The 17,329-nt window shown below is 36.4% G+C and overlaps 1 protein-coding gene across 1 annotated transcript; it reads right to left on the bottom strand.

Annotated features, from left to right (window-relative positions):
• Nucleotides 1–3,324: 3,324 nt before the first annotated feature.
• Nucleotides 3,325–4,775, bottom strand: LOC104588995 (uncharacterized). Its single transcript, XM_010247153.3, has 3 exons — nt 4,690–4,775; nt 4,366–4,450; nt 3,325–4,226 (listed from the first exon to the last, which is right to left on the bottom strand). The coding sequence occupies exons 1-3, from the start codon at nt 4,705–4,707 to the stop codon at nt 3,592–3,594; spliced, it is 738 nt and encodes a 245-aa protein (XP_010245455.1). The 5' UTR covers nt 4,708–4,775; the 3' UTR covers nt 3,325–3,591.
• Between the last annotated feature and the right edge of the window lie 12,554 nt (nt 4,776–17,329).

Here is a 17,329-nt window from a genome sequence, read left to right as displayed (position 1 = left end):
CTTTCGAATAAATGAAGAACTGGGGATTATCTCCAAGCCTGAAAAAAAGGGATCGTTCATGCTAGGTCAAGGTACAACTCAACTCATTCACCCATTTAAAAATTGGGCCTTTACCCAACCCACAAGTTGAATACTGTCACTACAAGAAAAATGATCAAGGATGGCGGTTTAAAGCTGGTAGAGAGAGAGAGAGAGAGAGAGAGGTGAACACAAAAAGTTTCAAAAAGCCAAAAAAAAAAAAAAAAAATACTCCAGCGTTCGCATTCTTCTATTGCCTGCGTTCGACCAGCCAAGTGGAAACCAAAAGGTTTGCTAGAGGAAGCCAAAAGGTTTCCTCTATCCAAAAGGTTTAGTAGAGGAAGCTTTTACAAAGAAATCCAAACTGGTAATCGGTAAAATCGATGACAAGAAGAAGGGAGAACGCAAACAAAACAAGAGATCGATTATTCCACTTGGACCATCGTTGTTTGACTGAGAGCACAAGAATCAATTTACCGAGAAATAGATGGCATACCAATGTTGTACGACTCAAGAGAGCTTCGTACTATCATTACTCGTTTGGGAATTCTCCATGGAGAATGGAAACGTAAGTATAGATTGGGAGAAGGGAAAACTATTTTCCATCGATTGGCGAAGCTCTATATTGACATCAATCCTTAGATTCGTTCTACAAGGTGTAGTTATATAGTGGTCATTAAGACTTAGAATATAAAAGGTGTTGAATCAATATTATATAGACGCTTGTGATGAATTCAGAATCCACCACAAAATTGCGATGAATTCATCGCAGATCCGTGATTGCGATGGATTCATACCAGGGACAGGTTGCGATGAATTTCGGTTAGCATGAATCTGTGATAAAGTTAAGACAGACGCGCGATTGTGATAAACCCTGGATACACATCGATTTGCGATGAACCCAAACACACATAAAGCTGCGATGAACTCGACACCATTACAAAACCGTGGAATCACGGTAAAACGGGAATAAATACCGGTTACAAGTACGTCTTTAAGTCACACATGTGAGTTTAATGAAAGTGTGCTCATCAAATGATGACGTCACCCGCGCCACATCGGTATAATAGGGTCACATACAAAGAGAATTCGAAAGAGATAAGATTCTCTAATAATGATCCCTTAATATTCAGAGAAAAGAAAAGATATCATTTCCTAACAGAAAAGATCATCTTTCTTAACAGGAAATAGCATCTTCATTGGTAACCTAGACCTAAGGTTTTTGAGAAAAGAATAAACTCCCCTCTCTCCTCTCTTCTCCTCTTTTCCCCACATCCTTTCTTTTTCTTGCAGCCACCTCCAGACCTTCAGAGACTGGCCAACCTCCACCTTACCATGGTGATTACACAAGGTAATGCTCTAACCCTTTTGGCTATTTTTCATTATCTAATACTTGCATTTTAGGTTGATGTGTTTTTAGATTCTATTTTGATTTTCTTCATTCTTTGCACTTGTTTTCAATTCATTCTCTATCTTCAATCCTCCTGAAGGATCCAATGTTTCTCTCTAGATTTTTGTCTCTGAGCTCCAAACTCTGCTTTTTTTAGTAACTGCCTCTTCCTTATTGAGTTAAAAGATTTCATCATCTTTTGATAATTCCTCACTTTGCTTCGCCTTTGTTTCTTCCTTCAATGTTTCTCTCTAGATTTTTGTCTCTTAGCTCCAAACTCTGCTTTTTTTAGTAACTGCCTCTTCCTTATTGAGTTAAAAGATTTCATCTTCTGATAATTCCTCACTTTGCTTCGCCTTTGTTTCTTTCTGCAGCTATAGACGATCCTCTAGATGATTCAATCAATGTTTCTAATGATTGACAGGAAATACTTTTCAAGTAAAAATGATTTCATGGATAGAGTCGACTTTTGCAGCTTGTGCTTGTTTTATTATATGTTAACTGGTGGAATTCATGCATATGTTGATATTGGCATCTCTCTTATATGATCTGATTTGCAATTATGTAATTATTAGCATGTTCTGATTCATCTCTATGTGGTTATCTGCACATTCTTTGTATTGAACTATGCTTTTGGTGATTTGGGCTTCCTTGAGGATTCATTTTATGGGTTATGACATCAATGAAATGCTTACTATAGTACAGGATGGGTCTTTCAGTTGTTAGTTGGTCGGGCAACTTTGTTTGGATTGGTCAGGTGGCTTTTTCAGGATTGGTCTCTTCTAGATGTTATTTAAGTCTGGGTTGTGGATTGATGTCTTTGGTTTCTCTTGTTATAGGCAAGGTTCTAAATATCAACACAAGCCGATATGTCTTGGTCTGTGTCGGTGCTTTTTTTATGTTTTATTTATTTATTTATTTTAAAACTGAAAGGGGTTGGTTTAAGTCCTGATTACTCTTTGAACCATGGTCTGATCCGATACAATCCCTATAGGGGCGTATCGGAAAACCATCGGCACGATACGTATTAACCGATACGGGCCAATACTTTGAACCTTGGTTGCAGGCATGCATGATTTCTTTTGTTTTGTCTAGACAAAAGTGCTTGAGGAGACAAATCCAGCCCACCAGACCCTGGTCCTCGTTTAGATAGAGAGATATCGATTAAGCATGCGTCCAGAAGGCAAAAGATAACCTGTTTACGTTGATAAGAGCAAAATTGCTTTTGCTTCTAGATAGATTTGACTATAAGGCTCAGTTTGGAAGGAGTATAAATACAAATGTGTAGAGCGCAAAGCCTTGTATTTGTACTGTACATATTTGTATTTATACTTTTTCTAAATTGAGCCTAATTGTTATTTTTGTACTAGTTTATATCGAATTACAGTTCATGATTAGTATAAACGTTTTAACAAATAAGGTGTTTATTTATCAAAATTTATGGGTAGCTTATGATTGTTCAAAACTCTTTCCATACCATATCTTCCCCGCATCATAGATTTATCTTTTTTTTTTTATGTTTATATATGATGAAGGTAATATTGTCTTTATATTGGCAAAAACCCATTTTGAACCAAGCAATATTGTCAAATAAGTGCTTTTTCATTAGAAATCACCCCAAAAAACACCTTACCAAACGAATTTTAAGCACTTTTTAAAAGCACTTATCCAAAAAACATTTCTAAAAAAACCCATTTAGAGGAAAGAAGCCCCGCCAAGCGCAGCCTAACAACTTTCTCTCAACTTTTTATTCCTCCCTTATTTTTGTATAAGTAGTTACGATAAGCTAATTAAACAAGCTAAACTTTTACTTTTCTAAAGTGCAGAGGTTCTAAGATGCTAAAATATAATTAACAAATAATGGGCTCATGAGCAATGTAGTTATAGAAGAATATAGCTTTACTGCAGGATTCTCGTTCAGCAAATGAACTAGTCAATTATATTTGTTCCTTGTTTTCTTAGTGGTGGAATGCAGGATCAATTCCTCCTGCCTTTACAAGCTAAGAATATTATTTTAAACTTTCAGGCAAAGCGTTCTCACTTGCTTGCTCATTACTGTCATCCATTTATGCTAATTATATCTCTAATCGCTCTCCGTTAGCTTCCTGCAAAAGACTCTCTTTAGCGGCAAAAAGTAATTAAGAGAGCTCTTTTCCTACTAACCTCGATCTGTGTTCATCCTTTTAGACTATTCGACAAGCGTTTGGGTTCTCGTCGCTAAACATCGATGTAATATTGTTCCCATCACTGTTACTGCGGCTGTAATAATAATCCTCGCTGTAGTGCTCCGTCCTACTGTAACTGGTTCGTCGAGGTGGGGAATGGATGTACTCGTATTCAGATATGTAAGGCGATGGTCTGTAGGTGTTGTAGCCATGAGCCACATAAACGGGTGCTTGGTTTGCTTGGTTTCGCAGTCCATCTCCATGATCAGGAACAGACGCGTATCCATTCCCATAGTAATGATCATGTGGGTGATGGTGATTTATTACATGGATCTCTTCTACGTCGTTGGGCCCAGATAGATGCACCGGCTGTGCTTCGGCGGTGTCGACAGCTACCGGTGACGGTCTCATCTCGACAGCTGGTGGGTTTTCGGGTGGTGGTGGTGTGTCCTTGGGAGGCTCTGCCGGTGGGGTGGCTTCGGCGGGCGGCGCTGGTTCCGACGGTTCCGCCGGAGGATCGCTTGCTTCTGTGTATGCGCAAATGGTGGCGATCTTCCTGGTCTTTTTGATGGCTTTGATGATCTTTTCAGGATCAGCCCACCCAACAACTGTTAGCTTTTGTTGGGGGATATCAATGTAGAGAGCATGTATACCTGTATATATGTATATCAAACCAGAAAGTTAGAGCTTAATTAATTAATACCTGAAGAACATGCAGATCGAATGGATTGGAAACAGATTAAATTAAGAGCAGAAGAAGTTAGGACGTTCATGATTACTCATTTTAATTACCATTAATGCCGTTTAACGCCTTCTTGATCTTTTGTATGCAACCATTGCAGTCCACACGGACCTGTATTTCAATGATTCGATACCTCTGCATTTTTTATAACCCGATTGTATTAGTTAATTAGTGTTCTACGATGTATAAGCACAGGAAAGAAGTATTAGATTGATTTGGTTAATGCACCAAAACTGGGGATAAATGGTCGACCTTATATATATATATATATCTCTCTCTTAATTTATGCACCGAAAACAAGAGAATATATAACTCAGCTCGTTGAAATTTAATGTCATTGTAAAGATATATATAGGATTGAGAAGCGTACGTACCTCCGATTCAGGAACCATGAGCGGTGAGAACAGAGAATGGAGAAGAAAGAAAATGGATGGGTGGGGGGGGGGGGGGGAGGGAAGGGAGGAAGAAGAGAAAGAAGAGGGGGGGTTTTGTATGGGAAATGGAAGGGTGGAGTGTGTGAGTGAAGAATCTGAAAGGCGGCCTATATATTTGGTTTAATTTGAGATGAGAAGAGAAGAATATTTGAAAGGTGAAAGGTGTGGGCCATACAAAGAATCTCATCTCATGGAGAGTGGAATAACGGGGCAAGGAACAGGGCCTCTGGTGTTTTGATTGAAGTTATTGAATTGGGAATACTGAGCCAAAGGGAATTTCATCCCTTGAATATAATGGGTGGCCATCTATTATTGGGATGTGCCGTATGTACGTGTTCTTGTGTTTTTGAGCAAAATCGTAAAAGTAACAACGTGATCATGGCTTAAAAGAAAGTCAAGCTAGCTTTTGGTGAAGGATGAGCATCCCTTCCCTACAAGTAAGAAATTATTTTTGGAAATGTGGCTAAGGTTTACAACCCATTAAATATGATTTTTTTCATATTTTTTTGTCACAATTTGAAATGAGCAGATCTTAAAAATGCAAATCCAAGATTGATTAGTAACATCAAGTGAGATAAACTATGGAAATGATCATAAATCATATATATACATTATTATTAACACTAAATCCAAAGTTGAATTATTTATTGTTGGAAATTGGGGTCACTTAAATTTGGAGAAGTTCTAAGCCGCGTGAAGATTCTATAAGACAGACAAGAGTGACTTTTGAAATTTGTATGTGCAATTGCTTGATTCACGCTCCTCAAATAATTTCTGTTAACTTTAAATAGTAACTCTTGATCACACCTGATCGAATCATAGCCATTAACGGTAAGCCTCACATCAAAAGTCAAAGTCGCCCTTTGTGAGCCACACGGGTGCGAGCAAAATGCGCCTCTAAAGTGCCTCATTGCGCCACATACATACGCGTACACGCGTGCATATGCGTTGCGCGATAGCAAGCCTCCATACTCTCCTCTTTATATCTAAGGAATGTAAATAAGTTCCTATTTAAAAATCCAAAACAAGCCTTATAATTTTTCAATGTGGGACAAGTTAAAAACTGGTTTTAGTAAGAGAAAAAACTATTTTTCAAGACATGTGTGCATATGTGTTTTTCATGTGGTTGATCAATCAAACCCCATTGGGTTTAATCTCTAATGAGATCAAAATTCAACATTTATAAATAAGGTATAAACACATGAAAAACACACACTTTAATAGGTTATATGAAGAGAAACATTACAATCAACAATTCTAGAATCTAGAACATGTATACATCATATAATAATTATCACTCTATTTTAATTTTACTGATTTTTGGGAAATTTATCTATTTAGTATTTTTATAAAAATAATAATTCTATTTTTCAAATAAAAAACATGTTTTCATTTTTAATATATAACTTATATGTAAAATAAAACATATAAATCATTTAAATTAGATAACATAAACTATTTTTATAATCTTCAGTTTTTACTAAATTGTTTTGGTGAAAATTAAATCTTAAATTATTTGTTTCAAATTTTATAATTATAACTATATTTTACTTTTTATAATTATAATTATAATTTTCAATTTTTATTATTTTTGTTGGAAAATTTAAGACCTACCTTAAGGATAACCATCTTCTGTTTTTATTATTTGTGACATCATTGATAAGCCTTGAGCTGGTTGTGTGGTTGGTAGAATCACCAAACTCTAATTTGGCAGGTCTATTATCTTCACCTCTTGTCAATCTGCTTCTTTGAAAACATTGAATTGTGAGGTCTACACCCTTCATCTTGTATGTGAAGTAGGAAAACTGTTTGTTTATAGATCCTTTGGAGAGTTCAGATTTGCTGACCACAACACATTTCTGGCCACATTCATCAAGCCACACAACACATGCATTGAGAATATTAGTGATATAAAGTATAGGAGACATTGCTAATGTGCGGTTGGGCGAACGTGGCCAGACAGCAATGTATTGTGTTAGCAGATCCAAACTCTCCTTAGGATGCTTATATTAAAAGTGATGCTAATTATACTCCTGAAAGTATGGTTATTAATCTACTTTCACCAATTACTACTAATCCAAGCTTTTATAGGTTAACATCCCTTGTAAAGTAAGGCTTGCAATGGATGAGTTCATGATCCAAATTGATATGGTTTGCTAAATGCAGTAAAGATCTGATCTGATATTCTTGTTATATCCATTAGCAGCCTAGGTTTAAGGCTACTATTTTTTTATTTTTTTTTTATCCTAAAGGTTGAAGGTTCAAATTACTTTTTATTTGGTTCACATGAGAGTTATCATATTCTAATATTGTCTCATGTTCGAAGTCTATAACCTTTTTTTTTGTGAAATTATCATAAATTATATAGCCATCTTATAAGAATTATGCTGAAAAACTCAAATATAAAGCATGTTCATGTTGGTTTTTTTATGTTCCACAATTCACTAGTCTAGACCCCTTACTTGTGAGGACACATCTGTTGTGGTTGTGGTTGCATTAGTCCTTTGAGACCCTTCAATCAAAGATGAATAATTCAACAATGGAAATAAATTCATAACATCACATGAGCTGTTATTTGCATTTTCATCATTGTTATGTTGTATTTAATTGGAGGTATATCTTTTTGGAATAGGTTGCTACAGGTTTTATTTTGATATCTTTTTGGATTCTATTTAAAGAAGTTATCTACTAAGTTGGATGAAGGAAGACAATGAGAATTAAATGTAATGTTTTTTCCTTTCTTTTTCGTTTTTCTTTTTGTTCTTAGAAAGAGGATGAAAATCAATTTGAGTATTTTTTTTGTTGTTTAATAGAATCATCATGGAACAATAGTTACGGGTGTATTTTTTTGAATGGAGTGGTATAGGTATATTTTATATAGGTTTTATTTCAATATTATATACATGTTTTATATATGATAAAACATTTTTTTTTAAATTGAAGCATCTTTAGAGGCAGTCAAAAGTGCCTCTAAAAATTGAAGCATATATTTTTAGAGGCAGCCACAATGTTGCTGAACCATTTTAATTGAAAATTTTTTCTTCTTAGATTGCTTTTAAAGGCACATAAAATTGCTTCAAAAGCAATTAAAGGCATTCAAATGCGTCTTTAAATTGGATTTTTTGTGGCACTTGTAAGTGCCTATATAGAAGACTTTTAGCGTTAGTACAATAGAGACAGTTGTATGGACTTCTAAAAGTCCAATTTAGAGGGGAATTACAAATCCGCCTCTAATTCTCAACCAAGCGCCTCTAAAACATATAGAGGTAGGACTTTTAGAGACACTAAATTACCCTTAACTTAAAAAGACTCGTCGGACAATTCTTTCCCTTTCTCGTTCCTTACTTGATTGGCATCTCTTTCTCACCGTTTCAAAGTGAAAGGGAGTAAGGGTGTTTGAAAGTGCCTTTCGCCATTACCATTTGCATTACTTAGCTATTATCTGCACCTGACTCATCATGTGTTTGAATGCCCCTTTTGTCATTACCATTAGCTAATTTGTGTTTCAAAAGTACAAGTGATTCCATTGATTGTTTGCATGTTTGAAATTTCAATAGCATTCACTGGAGAAACTTCATATGATTTTCTTGATCATGAATTGCTTTAAAAAATATTGGTTCAGTAGATGTAGTGTAGCTCTAATTGCAATTCGAGATTCTCCAAATTTTCCCAATGCAAAATCTGTTTGAAATTGTCAAGTTCATACAAGATTCTCCATACAACACCATCAGGGTAGAATCTTAGATGATGTTGATTTAACCATAGAAAGAGTATCAATTTCTAGGGTTTGTTAAGCATTTCATCAATTTTCACTAGCAAAACTACAAGTTTTGTAGCATAAACTAATGGTGATTACTCTCTTCAAGTTTTGAATCAAGGTTTTTCATGTCTTCTTTTTGCTCCGAGCTGACTTCCTGAAAATGAAACCTTGTAGATTGAATAATTTCACTTTCGTTTTTAGATACTTCAAATCTCCTCAAGTCAAAAAGTGATTTTCTCCTTTATAAAACATCAACATCTACAATGAGCTTTGAATCCATGTTATTTATACAAAATGCATGCTTTATCCACAACTTAAGAAGCATAATCTTTGGATTATTGGAGAGTTAAACAAACAGAACAACTGGTAGGGTAATATGTTTCATCCTTTTCAGGGGTTCATTCATTCGTTGAGTATCTGGAACTTTACCAATGTTGGGAAATGGGGTCATTGAAACTTGGAGGAGAAGTTTTGAGGTGCGTCTGAAGACACTGTCTTTAGAACGTTATTTGCCCCCACTAAGTTTTCACTGAGTTTGTTGTTGGGTTATAGGCAAATCCGTTCTCAGAATACAACAGAGCCTTGGGCGAGAATCTACAACCAGCAAATTTGAAGAGTCTCCGAAGAAACCTTCTATGAGACTGTAGTAGACTAGACTAAGAGAGAGAGAGAAAGTGAATTTCGAAATTGTTGTGATTGTTTAAAAGGTAGTTAACAGTTAATGACTATTAACTTTGAATTGTGCCTCTTGATCATACCCGATCGAATAATGACCGTTGATTTCATCAATGGTGATCAACGGTCAACATCGCACCAAAACCAAAGTCACCCTAAAGCGCCTCATTGCGCTACACACATGTGCGCACACATGTTGTGCAGTATCAAGTCTCCATACTCTCCTCTTCTATTTCTAAGGAGTGTAAGTCAACTCCTATTAAAATACCCAAAACAAAACTTGTAAATATCCAATGTGGGACAAGTTTAAAACTGGTTTTAATAAGATAAAAGTTATTTTCTAAAACAAGTGTGCAGGTGCAATTTCTCATGTAATTGACCAATCAAACCCATTGGATTTAATCTCTAATGAGATTAAAATCCAACAACCAATTCTCATGGTTGAATCATCTATTAATCTCTAATGAGATTTAATCTCTTTGTCCACCCTACCTTTACTCTTCCCTTCCATTAATACATCTTCATCGTCCCTAGTTAGATCCTGATGTTGTTGTTGCTGTCGTCCTTCCAAATGTTTTTTTCGAATTAAGAAACTAAACTTCAATTTGAGTATATGTTTGGCATCGATGTTGTAAATACAACACCGCTTTCTCAGAAAATGGTGCTGCTGATGTGTGGGTTGGAAGAACAATTTTTCTGAGAAAATGGTATTTTTTTTTATTTGGAATCGTTGCTGTCAGGTAGAATGTTTCCTGAAGTAGCAACAACTTTTTATGTTTGGTACCAATGCTCCAGGAAACATTTTTAGCATTGACACCCATTATCCAGTGCCACATCACTGCCACCTCACATTCCTGCTAGCAGCAACGAGCTGCAGCTCCAAGAAACGCCAAATCTGGCATTGCTCCAAGCCATGCCTTTCTGATTTCCAAGGCATGGCTTGGAGCACCATTTTTTATGGAAAAATGGTTACAAACAAATGACTGTTTCCTGAAGCACCATTTTTTACGACTTGGCACAGCTTTTGGAGCAATGACAGCGATGCCAAACAGACACTGAGAAAACAATATCGTTTTTTTGTTTGGAAGCGTTGCTGCCAGGTAGGACATTTCCTGGAGCAACAACAACACTTTACGTTTGGTATCACTGCTCCATTTCTGTTTTTAGTATTGGTACCCATTATAGGAAGTCCACGTCACTACCACATCTCATCCTTGTTGGTAGCAACAAGCTCCAATATGAGAAAACTTCAAATTCGGCATTGCTCCAAACTATGCCTTCTTGATTTCTAAGGCGTGGCTTGGAGCACTGTTTTTTATGGAAAAACAGTTCCAAATGTATTAACATTTCTTGGAACACCATTTTTTCTGACGTGACACTGATGTATCACTGTTTTCTGGAGCAATGGCATCGATGCCAAACAGACGCCGAAATTTTGCTTCGTTGTGTTGGCTTTTGTAGGTTAAATGAGAGTAAATAACAAGAAAGAAAACTGGGTTGCATAGTTAAGGGCATTAGTCCCTAAAAAATAAAAACATCTCCCGCTCACTCTTGTTGCAATTTTTTTTTTTCAAAACATATTAGAGTTTCCTGATTTGGGTTCGCCTATGATACGGAAAAATATGATATCAGAAAAATCAGGTGTCATTTATCAAAATTCATGGATGAGCTTTAATTGGTCAAAACTCTTTTCATATCATATCTTTGATTGGTCTTTTTATGCAAAAAAGTCCTTAAAAATGCGTCTCAGTGGGCTCGTTATTCTGCGTTTGACATGCATGCTTGAATATGAAACATGTGATTCTAAAAATCATTTTGCTTTCTTTCGATCAAACCTCATTCTAAACATTCTTTCCTTTTGAAAATGAAAAATTTACACTTCTAATCTAGCATCGTCAACTTAGCTTGGTGTGGGAGACTTACCGCTACTTCATCTTTAGACCTCTCACCTTCTCAGGTCAATAAGTGTGGAACGTAACCCAACCAAACTCTTTTTGCGGCAAAGGAAAGGAGAGAAGATAACTATGAGCTGTAGGTCATTTAGTTCATTAATATCTGGTCCATTGATAGAATATAAGAATCAGGTTTGGGTTGGAACCAATCTAAATTCAAAATTTTAAATCAAACAGATGATGGTCTAAACATTAAATTGAACCAGTTCAAAATGGTTCAGAGCATTCATCGGATTGGATTGAGCTCATCTAATTCGAGTTGAGTTGATCGGGTTGGTCGGTTTCATCAGTTTGATGAATAAATTTAACTGAAATTAATTATTGTTATTTTTGTATTATAAAAAATTATTAAAAATAGTATATAAAATATGAATGATTATTAATTATTTAAAAGTTGAAAATATAAAACAATTATATACTCTTATGTGATTCTATTAGGGTCATTTAATCTAGAACACATCTTATAGTTTTACATATTTACTTAAACCTACCTTATAATTTTCATTTTATTAAAACATCCCATATATTTTACAACTTATTTACTTAATCAACCTTTCATTAAGGAGTATTTATTTTGTCATAGGCCAATGATTTTTTATTCCAAAAATACCCTTAACATTTTTTTTTTGTATAAAAAACAAAATTAACCAAATATAGCCAATAGAGTGGTTGCTTGTGTCGGAAGGGATGGGATATCCATCTCATGGACGCCCAAATCTTGCGGAATGGATTGGGCGAATTTCAAAAATTTCTCCCATCTTTGCAGGGAATCGAATTCCCTATTTCAGAAAACATATTTTCAAGGATCAATCTTGAATCAAGAACCAAATCAGATATGAACCAAAAGAAGTAGGAGGGAGGATATACCTGATACAGAGAATCAATATCTCCCAATGGAGGTGTTCACGCCCAAGGAAGGATCCAAAATCTGCTCCCACTAAAGATGGCGCAGTGAAGGATGGAGTAGAATCAGCAACGTTCTTCCAAAAGAACTTGACCCTTCGCAAGAATCAACTGGATGGCTTGTGGGTACAACTCTAACCAATCTTTTCCCAAAAGATTGGAATCAAGATGAAATCTTGATTTCTCCCAAGAACTGGAGATCGAACTAAAGGGAATGGCAATGACAGGAAGGAGGCGGCAAGAGGGAATTCGCAGTATGCAGGAAATCTCTCTTTCTGTGATTTCTTTTCTCTGAAGAGAATTGAACCTCAATCACACAAAACTATATCCGCCCCTTTCTTCTTTCATAATCTTAAAGGGATCAGCTCCTAATCAGATTAGGAGTTGCTAATCCAAATCATATTTGGGTTAGAAGTCCCTTTAAGTGATAAGGGATAATCCTTATCTTATCTGCAGATCAGATCAGCCATCTCCTAATCTAATTAGGAGGTTTCCAGATCTAAATCACATTTAGATCTTGGACTCTCTAAGTGGATAGGGTCTAAGCCCAATCCCATCAGCTGATCCACTTCAGAATTCGCCCCCCTTTTGATTGATCAAATCATCCTAGTTCGAAATGGGCTTAAGGCCCATTTAAGGTTATGTACTCAATTAGCCTTCCAAACTGCTGCCCAGTTGGGCTTCCTTGTATGGCGTAGGACCCAAACATTGATCTACACATCAGCCACATGGGTTTAGCCCAGCCTTTGTTACAAGGCCTGGCCGAATACACTGTTATGGATAGTGCACCCCTTGAATCCCATCTTATGGGCTCTATGGGCCCAACACTTACCCTAAGTGGTCCCTGGGCCAAGCCAACTTGTAACACCCAGGGATTGTGGGCAGATGCAAGATTAGCCCATCAGGTATTATCCTCAATGGTCTTACACTTAACCTCTCAGCCCATAATGATCATACACTGCCCGACAAGAGAGGACCTCTCCCTCGGCTGCAAGGAACAACGTTGCACTCTCTACTTATATGGATCATGGGAATTAAAACCTTTTGCAAATCATTTTGGAACCATAACATATATATAATATCTTTATATATATAAATATATTTTGCAAAACAAAATCTCAACAATTGAAATCGGCTGCCGGCAGTCTTGGTTTCCATCAGAGAGAGTGCATCCCCGATCATTACCTTTAAAGGGGTTGATCCTTTCACTATGATCACCCACTCGGATGAATTCTCGGATTGTCCCAACATACCCAGGTTTTGACCCTTGCTAAGGATCTCACTGATTGGTACATCAAAGACAGCCCAATCCGACATCTAGTGTAGTATCATAATCGAGTCTAGGGGTTAGGTGTAACTTTCCAGTTTTGCCCATCTATCTCCAAGGTCCAGGGCAATACTGAAAATCTAGTCCGGTTCAAAGATTCTATTAATCCTACACTGTATGTGCCTAGAGTCTCACCCTGGTAGTTGAGACAGGCCATCCCAGCCGACTTGGTAGCACTAAAGTGTCAGCCTTGTCAGGATATGTCTCCCTAGACCGATTCACTAGCTGTGAACATTCTAAACTAACACGAATCTCATTAAGTGTCCAGTTTAAGGGTATTATACAGAAACATATCAAGGGAACATGAATCAAATATGTACTTTTATTCATTTACAATAAATTCATAAAGTACATCATTCTTGATTGAAGCTAAGGGCATACAAGACTGTCTAACAGTATAAAGGGCAAAAATGGTATTTTTATTTTTATTTTCCTTTGACTAAATTTATTTAAATGAACATTAGGGTAAACACTGTCATTTTCCACTATCATCTAATGGAAGATTGATTAAATCTGTTGCAAATTATAAGTGGTGTTTTAGTAAAATGCTAACTAAAGGGTAGATTTTAGTAAATCTATGAAACTATAAGGATATTTTAGTAAATGACCCTTTCTATTATTTATCTTTCGCTTAATAAATCTTATGCATCACACGGGTCCTGGTCCATTGATAAAACATAACAATCAGGTTTGGGTTGGAACCAATCTAAATTAAAAACTTAAAACCAAACAGATTGGATGGTCTAAACATTAAATTGAACCAGTCCAAAATGTGAAGAGCATTCATCAAATTGGATTGAGCCGATCCAACTCTTTTACTTTACGAAAATGATTGTTTGTTCAAACAGATTAACAGATGTTAGGGTCAAAAACATCATTTTCCACTTTCCTCTCACGAAAGCTCGATTAAGTAAATCAGTTGTAAACCGTAGGGAGTGTTTTAGTAAAACACAACCCATAAGGGGGTATTTTAGTCAATAACCCTATTTATAACATATATAACTTCTATTGACTATAACAAAAGTGGTTCACATACACCATTAATTAATATTTATAATGAAAAAAACAACCTATTAATTAAGTTTTATACGAAAACGTACCCCTAATTTATTTTATTTTATTATTTTTTGAAAAAGCCTATGGGCAGATCAATTGATATATAAGAAGTCAAAATTCAAAATACATCTATATTTAGCTAATGTATGACCTACCTTATTACCTGTATATGGTACAAAGGAGATAATATATGGTATCTTGAAATCTCTGTAGATCCTGCAATTCAAGGGGAAGGATCCAACAAGAGAGTAAGGTTTAGCTGAACGCTTTAGCTGGTCAGTAGGCTGTGGAACCAATGATAAGGTTTCATGCTAGTATTTAAATATATGGGGCCTGTATTTTTTATAGTGGGCCCATGAATTTATTATTGGTGTAAAACCTCATTATTGGTTCTACAGTTTGTTGAACAGTTAAAGCGTTCAGCTAATCCTAATTCCCAACAAGATGGGTTAGGAGTTAGGACTGGAAGAAGAGTGAGGTGTCATGTCACCTGATGTCCTCCCCAAATTTTTAAGGGAGAATGACTGTTCGGCCCACCTCAGAATTCTTAGCCCCACCATACAGGTGAGATGAATCCTGACTCTGGATTGATTTCAAATCTACAGGCAGGATGCCATTTATAGGGGGGAGGGGGGGCTACTAGTGGACTATGAGGACTGTAATTTCAGAATTCTACAGTGGACTACAGTGTACTCTTAAATTTGCGAGTTAGCAGCTACTAGGCTAGTATTGGGATTGAAGTTCAGCCCTCCAAGGCACGTTTGCATCTAGCTTTCCAACAATGCCAAAGGATGATAGAGAATTTGCTGAAAGAAGATTTATCAAAAGAAAAAAAAAGTAATTCTGAAAGAAGATATATCATCTTGTGTTCAATTTCCTTCACCTTGTTCCACCAAATTAAATGAGAGACATCTCTATAGGATCTAATTCGAACACAAGCCCATGCGGATGGCTAGGCATGACTAGTCTCAGGAGCTCACAGTGCACAAATAAATGATTAATATCTTCAATTTCTTTATCACAAAGAGGGCACAACCCATCACATTTAACAGTGCAGTTAGCAAGAATCCCATTCACTGACATCTCCAAATAAATATATGTATCCAGAGCGTGAGTTTCTTCAACCTTTAGAAATCTTTCCATATCATGTTTGGAAAGAATTTGTTCAATAAGGAACCACCAAGTAAAGCATCATAGTCTAGAGAGAATTCTGTTCAGTAAGGAACCACTAAGATAACTTCATGATACCAACCTTATTTCTAATGTGAATATCATGGAAACCCAATCCTCCTTCCTTCCTTCTCATAATTTGATTTATTTCTATCCCCTATTTCATCTCCTGTTTCATTTGCATTCATCTCTCACCACCCACCAACGGTTTAACTTGAGTAAATGGATGTGTCCATTTTTGGAAATTTGGTGCAATGGATAGAGTTCATTAAGGTGCCGTTTGACAATTTTTTTTGGGAAGATCTTTTGGCAGTTTATAGTCAAAAGATGTATTGAGCTTTTGCATTAAGATCTGAGCAGTCTAAAGCCCGTTTGGTTAAGGTGTGTCTTTTTTGCACATCTTTCCGCACAAAGACGAATAAAAAAGAAAAAAACGCAAAAAGTCCATTTGGAGCTTCCCGAAAATCGCCCATTTTGGACTTCTCGTGTTTTATCGGCACATCGACTTTTGGTGACTAGATCTACTGCAAATCAAACGGGAAAAAACTGAATTGCGATCTACCAAGCTTATAAATAGCTGGCAAACCATTCAGAAAGACATTCCAAACGAGGCCTAGATGGGGTTCATTGCAATCTTATAAGTTGCAAACAAATGACAAACATTCGACTAAGTGGCCTAGTAAAGAGAGGACCGACCCAATGATATTCATCAAAACTCAGAGTTCACATCTCCTCCCCATAAGGGGCCACCCCATAATATCCCACAACACATCCCTGCCATGTATTGGGAACATCTCCCGATGATGACATCATCGGTTCTGATACTATCATTAGGAGATGTTACCAATACACGACGGGGATGTACTGTGAGACATTGTGGGGCGGCCCCTTGTGGGGAGGAGATGTGATCTCCAAAACTCATGGGTCTGGAAGAGGGTTGATTGGTTAAAGCTTTTAAAGTATCATGTGTTTGTATTACTGCTAATTTCTTTACCCACTAACAGCTGAATGAGTTGGCATGATAAGCGAGGAGGTTCTTTATTCGGTAGTTCTTTTAGTTCCTTATCTAGCTCTCTTATAGTCTACTCTAATAACTAATGTTGAAAGAGTCCTTGCCATTGAGAATTTTGTATAATAATAATAATAATAATAATAATAATAATAATAATAATAATAATAATAATAACATATTATCCAATTCATCATTAACCCAGTTGATGATATATGGATTATAGATTAACAAATAAGATAGAACTGGTCTCTGCTATTGGATAAGTGTGTTGGGCCCAGCCCATTATGGGACATTGACCCATATTATAGCCCACTCTCTTTCAGCCAACTGTTTTTTTTTTCAAAAAAAAAGAAAAACAAAAACTAGGGTTAGATCTTTTTTGCACGCGGCGTGTTGAAGAGAGAGAGAAAAAGAGAGAAATCGAAATACTGTGCAGATTTCTCAGTGTGCAGAGTTCATCAAACGGCCAGAACTTTCTGATCCACCGTCCGATCGAGCAGAAATTTGGATTGTAAGTGGATAACTCATTTGTCTTCATTATGAACGGTCGGATCTTTGATCAGAACTCTGAATCGCCGGTTATTTGAGGTCGAATAGAAGCAACTCGTAGTTATTCGGGAAAAGAAAACATTTCGCGGCAGTCTTCATTAATTATTCTGATCAAGCGTCATATGTGGTTCGATTTGACTGAAATTTGGGGGGATTGTTCGAAACTCATAGATCTA

The sequence above is a fragment of the Nelumbo nucifera genome, chromosome 4 (genome assembly GCF_055504915.1).
Source record: "Nelumbo nucifera cultivar China Antique chromosome 4, China Antique-T2T, whole genome shotgun sequence".
In the NCBI taxonomy this organism is placed as follows: Eukaryota; Viridiplantae; Streptophyta; class Magnoliopsida; order Proteales; family Nelumbonaceae; genus Nelumbo; species Nelumbo nucifera.
The sequence above is the reverse complement of the archived record's forward strand: the minus strand, read 5'-3'. Positions and strand labels throughout refer to the sequence as shown.

Excerpts from the sequence above, each read along its gene's own strand:
- LOC104588995 (XM_010247153.3), bottom strand. Across the intron at positions 4,227-4,365 it reads GGCGTTAAACGGCATTAATG|GTATACATGCTCTCTACATT; the intron begins GTAATTAAAATG and ends ACATATATACAG.